General features: G+C 46.9%; 1 protein-coding gene across 1 annotated transcript, besides 1 other annotated feature; it reads left to right on the forward strand.

The window, feature by feature from the left end:
- Nucleotides 1-1,345: 1,345 nt before the first annotated feature.
- Nucleotides 1,346-1,411: a mobile genetic element.
- Nucleotides 1,412-3,846: 2,435 nt separating this feature from the next.
- On the forward strand, nucleotides 3,847-8,854 carry CG6280 (uncharacterized protein). Its single transcript, NM_137054.2, has 5 exons — nucleotides 3,847-4,152; nucleotides 5,223-5,451; nucleotides 5,507-5,658; nucleotides 5,780-6,617; nucleotides 6,674-8,854. The coding sequence occupies exons 2-5, from the start codon at nucleotides 5,227-5,229 to the stop codon at nucleotides 8,738-8,740; spliced, it is 3,282 nt and encodes a 1,093-aa protein (NP_610898.1). The 5' UTR covers nucleotides 3,847-4,152; nucleotides 5,223-5,226; the 3' UTR covers nucleotides 8,741-8,854.

The following is an 8,854-nucleotide window of genomic DNA, read 5'->3' on the forward strand; positions in this document are numbered from 1 at the left end:
ATTGGCCCAAACCGAATCCCCAATCCCCCATCCCATACCCATACCCAATCCCAGAGTTGCGTTGTCACCACGACCACCACCGCTGAATTGGCCAAAACAGCAGCTAGCGCGGCTCTTGTTTATTAGTTGGAAATCAAAAGTACATCGACACCGCAGGATTTGTAATGGCCAACACTGCGGACCTGGCTGCTACACTTTTTGGCCTAAAGAGTCGGTGTAACCTGTTTGCCGATGGCCAAAAGCAACAACTGACGATAACCAGGCCGGTTTCTGGCGCTAATGACAGTGAAATGCCTTCGATCTGCCGAGGCGCCAGCGAGATTACAACAAGCGGGGGCGTACGGTACAGTGAAGCTAATGGTTGCATTAACACGCACACACCGAACGAAGCTAATTGCAAATGGGATAAGCTTTCTAAGTTTCATTGTTATATTTACTTCTTAAATGCAAAATCTCTTAGAAAATGATTCCAGAAACTTAATAGTATAATAAATTATTCTATCATATGTCCGTTATGATGCATTTTAGAAATTGATTTGGTAAAATGTTTAATAATATATAACCTCCATAATCTGTATTTGAATACAAATAGAAGCAACCCATAGATTAAATCAACCTGTGGCAAGCTTTTTCAGCAGTTGCACCCAATCACTGGCGCCGATAAATGGCGGTTTGGCCACCACAATTTTTACAGTGTAATTTATCAATCAAAATTCCCGAACACTGATCGAGTGGAATAAACTTGTAATGTTTGCAGGGGCAATGTAATTGTGGCACGGCGATGGCGATGGTGACTCTGTGGCCAATGTCGACGCACGCGCCACAGCGAAAGGTGCACCAACTAATGGGTATAGTGTATGTATATATACCCCGGACCCACTTCGTTGCCACCTCTTGGTGGACCTGGTTGCAGATATCCGCAATCGCCAATTGGCATTACTGTGCGCATTTCGTTTTAATTGTTGTGCTCGCACGGCCGATGCCAAGTACGAACGCCCAAAAACCGGCTGACCAAGCTGGCAATTGTAGCCTCCACCCCATTTTGGAGCACACACATATTTCAATTTGCTTATGATAGGCGCCATCGTTGAGGAACCAAAATCCAGAGCCTGGCTGTTGCCATAAAATTGCAAGCTTAATGCCGTCGCAAAATGGGCGAGTCGAGTGATAAGTTTATGTCCCGATGGCCTGATAAGTGCATTTTCACATCGGAATAGCTGGGAGAAAACTCCAAATTAAGTGTTTGGGGAAGCGAAGTTGGCTCAATGAAGAGCAGATCTGCGATATCCATAGTTCATAAGCCTGGAAATGTGTCCATACATGTTACCTTACATGGAATGAATCCGATCACTAGCCATGTCGATTTAGTCGTGCCCGGTTGTCAACGTTGAGAGCTCAAAAACTATACAAGAAATCTTCCTCTTGACTATATCGTTCTTTATTTTCCAACTCGTATTTAAGCATATAACGAATTTTATAAAATTGATACCTTTTAGCCAACGATTAACCAATCGTTCATATTCCCTTTGCCATTCATGCCAAAGTTATCGCTGACGACTTTAAGCGCGCTTAAAATGCTGACAATTAAAATCGTTTTCATTGCACTTCGATGGGCGGCAATAATTCGCCACCCAGTGCGTTTCCATGAAATTTCACAGTTCAATTAATGCATTTTAATTTTAACTTTATTTTCCAATTTACTTCACACAGTTAAAATGGACGCGAGAAACAACAACAAGAGCGACAACAACAAACGCCAACAAGGCGGCCAAAAGCATGGAAAAGTATGAAAGAAAAAAGCAGATCAGCCTGAAAATTGTTAACGCAAAATTAAAAATTGTTTTTGATTGATTGTTGCATGAAATTGGCTTTTGGTCTGAGGATGAAGACCGGACTCTACTCCCCATTGATTGTAATTACCTTTTTTCCTCTCCTACATACATATATTTCATTTGCCCTGCGCACTTAATTAGCCGACTGCCACGCCCCCCCATTCACCTCCATCCCACCGACTTTTCCGGCCGACTGGGCTTTTTGAGGGTTTGAGGGGAAGTACAATAAGTAAATATGAGCAATGCCGGTCCGGTAACGAAATTAAGCGAATTGCTTTTAATAGATTTTTCCGCCATTTCAGCGATTTCCTTCTTTTTTTTTCAACATGATTTTATTGTCCCATTTCGTTTGCGGTCACAAGGCATTTCAGAGATTTCGTTGATTTTCCAGTGCTGTTGCAGTGCGACCAGTTTTTCTTGGGCGGAAGGAAATCGACTCCAGGTGACTTCTGTTACAATTTTACCGAAATGCTGATCCGGCAAAAATTAGCCAAGTCAGTAGTTGCTGGTCACGGCAATTTATGGTTCGCATTTTCCCGCACTTGCTTGGCTTATGCAATCAACCCCTCCCCCCCCCCTGGCTTTTCATCATAATTGTCGTTGGGGTTTGGTGCGATTTGGTGCGGAAAAGGCCGGAGGAAATGCCAACCGAAATGGTGATCTCGGCTACAAGTTACAGTTTCCAGTTCTCCACACCAGCCTCATGGGTGAAAGTCAGTTGTGTGTACATGGGGCATGCAACATGTCTTTAATGAGATGCACGCAGATAAAGAAGCTTACCGATTACGGATGGCATAAATCACACTAAAAATGATCGTTGGATCTATATGTTCGGGTAATGGAGGCATTAGCTCTGCCAGAACGCCCACTTTCCCCCACATTTGTTTTGGTAGTTATCTTGCCAACTACAAAATAAAAAAGTAATGCTGCCTGAAATAGGTATAAATAAAGCATTTTAATTAAAATAGCAAACATTTTTGTTGCATGACAAATCAATAAATTGGTAAATTAAATTTATACTAAACTGATGTAATACTCGGAATTGAAAAGTTGCTGCAATGGTTGCCATTCGAAAATTAAATGATCTGTTCAAATGACCATTTAAATTCATGCAATTCCTCGACTCACATAATTTTGTCATAAAAAATAAAAATATCTTCAAAGCGCGCACAACAAAACAAAAAACAAAAGAAAAACGATAGCATTAAATATGCAATAAATAAAATGAATTACCAAAGCATTAATAAAAAAGACGCATTTTAATAAATCAGACAGAAATAAAAAAACAAGTCCACCGCTGTGCCGCCGCACGCAAAACCGCATTCACATTAATCAATCAGCCAAAAACGTCAAACGCTCCACAGCAACAACGGCAACTCATTAAAAATTAATGAAAACACTCCGGTGGAAAATCGGAGGAAAAGCGTATGAAAACAATGCGTTCGTAAGGTGATCGAACCGACAGGTGTGTAAACTGAATGCGATAATTGCGCTGCAGGTGTTTATGGGGCAAGGAAATGCGGCAAGATATTTATGTCAACGAGCCAAAAAACAAGTGGCAAAGGGCGTTTAGGCCACGACAAGGGCTTTCATAGCGGATTTAGCCACATGCCTTTCTGGCATTTGCCAGGCCGAAAACCAGTTTCAAAAGTTTTCCCGCGCTCTTACCAGTTTTGCATTTTTTCTTTGGTTTTTGTTTTTTTTTTGTATATATTTTTCGGCAGGGTCAATGCTGCCGTCGTAGAAAGCCATAAAAACCAAATTGTCATTGACGTGAAGGAGCAAAAAAGACAGCGTCGCTTGCGCAATCGCTGGATGGACAAGTTTTGTGCTACACTTTAAGGATCGCAGCAGCAACATCAGTCGCAGCAGCAGCAGCAAAATCAGTCGCAGCAGCAGAAGCAACAACATCGGCGACGACAGCAACTTGCAGCAGCCCACGACGATGAAAAGAAAACGAAATGCTCAGTGCCCCACGGTTTCACTTTCATTCGCAACGCGCACGCGCAACTGGCAGGGTCGCACGAAAAGAGCACCTGAAAACCGATATTGCATCGAGTTCGATTTCCCCGCCAAAAAAAAAAAACGAAAATAAAATAATAATAAGAAGAGAAATACACTTTTGTGCCATTGCAGACGAGCTCGGCGGCGAATTACAATTGTTTTAATCGAATAGAAAAGTGATTATAAGTGCGTTTTAATTGTGCGGCAATCAATATAAATAATTGAGTGTTTTCATTTCATTTGGCCTGGCCGCATACAAATTCTACGACAAAACACGAATAAATAAATTCCATCGCGCAGTATTTAATGGATGCAGGTAAATGCAAAAAGCGGAATATATTTTAAATGCCCATTTAGCTGCGCAAATTATAATGCATTTCCTCTGCGGGCGTAAAGCAAGAATAATTTCAATGTGCAAATTGAGTTAGTAACGAATGCAATTTGCTTGTGATTTAACGCAAAGGACTTGTATGGATATATTCAGTGAAGGCAGCACCATCATCAAAGGTGCCTTATATTTATTGCCAATCGAAAGGACTTAGGACATATGCATATGAAATGCCTCCCGTTTAATAGCTCCGTTCAGATCGTTATCCATGCCCAATTAAAGCCACAATTTCCCTACTGAAAGCTCCACTTTCTTGTGTTATTTGGCCAACAAGATAGTCTGCAAGACCGGCTGCAAAGCGCCACGGGCCACTTAGCCATGAATATTGCAGGTGAAATATGTTTTGGCATGCATATTTAATGCCTATCAAAATACAGGCGCAGTGGCCAAACTATGTGAAAACCCGTACGAACCATTTTAAACGCCATCAATTTCAATTTTCCAAATTAAATGCGTTGTTGCAGCGGGCAGGGGGAGAAGGGGTTCAATGGAGTTTTTTGGGGGGGGGGGGTTAATTAATAATTCATTACGTTGCCAGTAGCAATGACATAAGCCCCAAGCGCAAACGCAGCGCCAAGTTCAACAACTTGGCAGGAAAAACGACAAACGTTTTAGGGAAAATCTCTTTTAAAGCAAAGGAGAAAGAGAAGCGCCAAAGTGCCTGCCTTGGCAGCCACTTAGGAAAAATCATCATCCAGCGACGTATCGGTTAAAATCAAACAGCCCGACAAGTGAGTGGCCATAGTAGTCAGGAGTGGAGTGGAGTGCAGTGGATTCGAGTGGCTTGGTTTCAAGTGGAGGCTATTGGATGGCCTTTGGAGCGGGCCCAAACAGGCTTGACGACTCCTCCATTTGTCGCTTGGAATTTGTCGTGGTCGCCGGGGTTATTCACACCACCACCACCACCACCACCACCAGCATCGATACCACTATTCGCACGCCAAAAAGCCCAACAACTTCCAGCTAACTCTTTCTGCTTTTGGCCATTTCCGTAATAGCTCCATGTGGCCCCACCGCCACCAACGACATCTGCTAACGGCGGCAGCCACGCTCTGCTGTCTCTTGGCCATCATCGTCCAGCCGGCCCTTTCGGATGAGCCCCCCATCCTTACATCCTCATCAACACCACCATCCTCAGCAGCAGTCTCGGCCCCTGGCGATCTCCCCCAGAATTTGACGGTGGAGGCAGCGGCCACTGAAGCCCTGAGTGACAGCAGCGGCAAGGAGGTAAGTCCGAGTTTAGTGAAAGATTTTGACAGGCAATGAGCGTCGCTTTTGACAGCTTAATAAGCAGCCAGCCGAGCAACTCATCCGCGAGGTCATCGAAGGTCCAAACTTGGCCGACGAAGTGCGCGTGGATCCGGATCTGGAGAGGGAACTCAAACGGGAAGGGGAAGATCCTATAGAAACAGAAACCGAAACGGAGTTCGTCGGGTAAGTCAACAGTCAAAAGGAAAAATGAAAAGGCTTCATCAAAAATCTTAAAGATAGTTTTGCTGTCTTTCAACTTAAATATGCAAATAATTATAAATAACAAGAGGGTTATTTTCTACAGTGTTCCAGGCTTTCTGCCCACTGCTCTGCCTCCCAAAGATTCAGACAGTCCCACCAATGGACATGGTTACATCCAGTTCGAGATCAACGATGAGCTGCCAGTGGAAGTGGCTCGTCGACAAAGACCCATTGAGCAGACAGTGACCCGCTCGCGAACGGAAACCGTGAACGAGGTGCTGTCCAATCTGTTCCCCAAGGGATTCTCGGACATTTTCCGATTTAGTGGCAATACAGATACATCCACCACCACGTCTACGACCACGAATAAGGCGGTGGTCCGGCCAACAGTTGTGGATGTGGTCAGTACCACAGAGGCAGCCAGCACTGAAAAGCAAACGAAGCCTCCAGCGCCGAATGCCACCTACTACAGTTACCAAACCACAGTGACGAAGGAATACCGTCGAGAATTGGGACCAGGTCACACGGAGATAGTGGTTGAGCAGATTAGGGATCCGGGATTCCGAGATGGCAGTAACCACATTTCCCGAGATGAGCTGCTTAGGATCAATCGAGCTGCTGTGGCGGCTCCAGTGCTGCCCAGTGTGCTGCTCCAACCGGAGGGCGATGACAACGAGACTCTAGTGGCAGCAGAAAGTTCTCCAATTGTGATCCTGGGCGAACACGATCCGGACCTGGAAGAGGGGCAGGAGATCAATGACAACCAGATTGCGGAGACACGCCACGTGGGCCGGGAGGCCTACCAGCAGCGAGTTCCAGTTCCAAATTTCAATGGCATCGAGAGTTATGCCAACCAAAAGGGTCCCGGTCAGGATCAGGAGATCAATGTGCACATCGTACACGACGGACCACAGGGAAAACCTCAGCAGGCAGAGGCAAAGGTAGGATGGCATTGGAGAATCCGAAATGATAATACACATATTACACATATTTTCAGACACCCAAGGAGTCCCAGTCGCAGCCTGCGCAGCAGGCCTTGGATCACTTCCAGGCGCACAGTGAGCAGAGATTCCAGCAGCATCATCCCAGTCAAGAGGCACCATCACGGCAATTCCTCAAGAGCTTCAATCCCATTGTCTCCGGAAGTGGCGACGGACCCCTCCCGAAGGGCAGTTTCCACTACGAGGTGCAGAATCCTCCACAGCGCCCGAATCCACGGACGCCGAAGGAAGGAGACTACGCCGGCCAATTTGTGAAACCTGCTGCCCAGTTGGCCTATCAACAGGAGCTTAGCCAGGTGATACCACAAGAGCAGAGCAAGCCGCAGCAGCAGTCGGAGTTGCTGCACACCAAGGCCATATCGTCGCCTGCGCCGGATGTCCAGCAATATTCTGGCTATGCAGGTCCCACACCCGTTTCCGCCACTCCAAATAGTCTGGTGTTTGTGACCTTGAACACTCCAAGTCCACCCCACTCCTCGGCGGCACCATCCATTGCGCATACGCCATTTGAGCCAGGAGTCCAGATCACAGTGAATCACCCGGCTCCCCATAACTACGTTGCCGAGGCTCATGCCGAGCCCTCCCAGACCATCATCCAACATGCTCCAGCTCCAGCTCCAAAGAAGTCCACTCCATACACCTTTGTGGAGGTTCAGAAGTCTGTGAACATCCACAACAAGCTAATCACGGAGAAGGATGGCCGATTGGTGGAGCAGCACGAGACCATTTACCCCCAGCCATATCCGCAGAATCACCTTTCGCAGGCACCTGATCCTTCCAAGAGTTACGCATCTCTGGCTAAAAATCCTATTCACGTGGAATACGATAGTACGCCCCAGGAAGTGGCCGTCTCGCATGCCTCCGTCCATTTGGATACAAATCATTCCGGACTCACAGCTCCAGGTCATAGTGAACAAACGGTTCACCCAGGTCCAGTGTATACGCAACCAGAGCAACACCCGGAGCCCCAGATACATCAGATTCATCAAGATCATCACATAATCCATCATGAGCCTCAGCCAGAGCATGAGCCTCACTTGCATCAAGATCACCTGGAGCATCATGAGCATCCCTCACTGCAGCCATATCACGTGGAAAAACTTAAAGACCACGATCATCATGTCAAACAGGTGGTGGAGAAGCACATACCCATACCATATGCCGTTCCACAACCTGTGCCCGTGCCTGTCCACGTGGAGCACTACGTGGATCGTCCGTACCCAGTGGAGACCATTGTCGAACATCCCGTTCCATATCCCGTGGAGAGGGTGGTGGAGAAAATCGTCGAGAAGCATGTGCCCGTTGAGGTGGAGCGCATTGTGGAGAAGCCCGTGCATGTGGAGAAGATTGTGGAAAAGTTTGTGGACCGACCGATGGCGATTCCGATACATGTCCCCGTGGCCATTCACATGCCCATGCCGCCGGGACACTCCTCGCTGTCATTTCCCCACTACTCCCACCCCAATTCCCTAACGCCCTGGACCCACTCCGTTGCCCACATTCCACCGAAAGTGTTGCAAAACTATTACACACGGATGCTGAAGAAGTTGCTGCCACAGCTCACCGCCAAAACCCCTATCCCCCAATCTCCCAAAGCGGTCAAGTTGAGCAAGCCGGTGGCGGCCATCAAGCAACCAGTGAAACCCGTGAGGGGAGAGGCGCCCAAGGTCGCCACCTTCAGTTTGGCTGACATGAAATTCGACCTTCGACCTCCACCGCCGCCACAGGGCTCACCTTGGTTGCAGGGATCCCGATATATCTATAATACCCTTCCCGCCGATTTGGCCACCGCCGCCGCCTCGACTCCCACCAAAATGGTTAAGTCCTACATTGGCGTCGTTCCAGCTCCAACATCTGCGAACTCAGACGTTGGGGATTCCCCGCTCACCAGCGAGTTCGATGAGTTCCAGCGATGGCGCAACGGACACTCCCTGAAGCGCAGTCCCGACTTCGGGCGCAATCTTCAGCTGGAGTATGGATTTAAGCCCCCTTTGGTGCCGTCCATGGAGATCGACGACAAGGGCAATCCCCTCAAGCAAGCCGAACAATCGGAGACCCAGTGAAATTGAAGCTGGTAGAGCGGAGAAAAAGCGTGCCAAAATATAATGTTATAGTAAATATTATCTATTTATATAATGTATTTAAAGCAAAGCATTTAATAAAATTATATTAACTTT

This window comes from Drosophila melanogaster, chromosome 2R (genome assembly GCF_000001215.4).
Source record: "Drosophila melanogaster chromosome 2R".
Classification (NCBI taxonomy): Eukaryota; Metazoa; Arthropoda; class Insecta; order Diptera; family Drosophilidae; genus Drosophila; species Drosophila melanogaster.

Coding starts and splice junctions, on each gene's coding strand:
- CG6280 (NM_137054.2), top strand. CDS start 5,227: ATGTGGCCCCACCGCCACCAACGACATCTGCTAACGGCGGCAGCCACG. Junction 5,452..5,506: donor GTGACAGCAGCGGCAAGGAG/GTAAGTCCGAGT, acceptor CGCTTTTGACAG/CTTAATAAGCAGCCAGCCGA. Junction 5,659..5,779: donor ACCGAAACGGAGTTCGTCGG/GTAAGTCAACAG, acceptor TATTTTCTACAG/TGTTCCAGGCTTTCTGCCCA.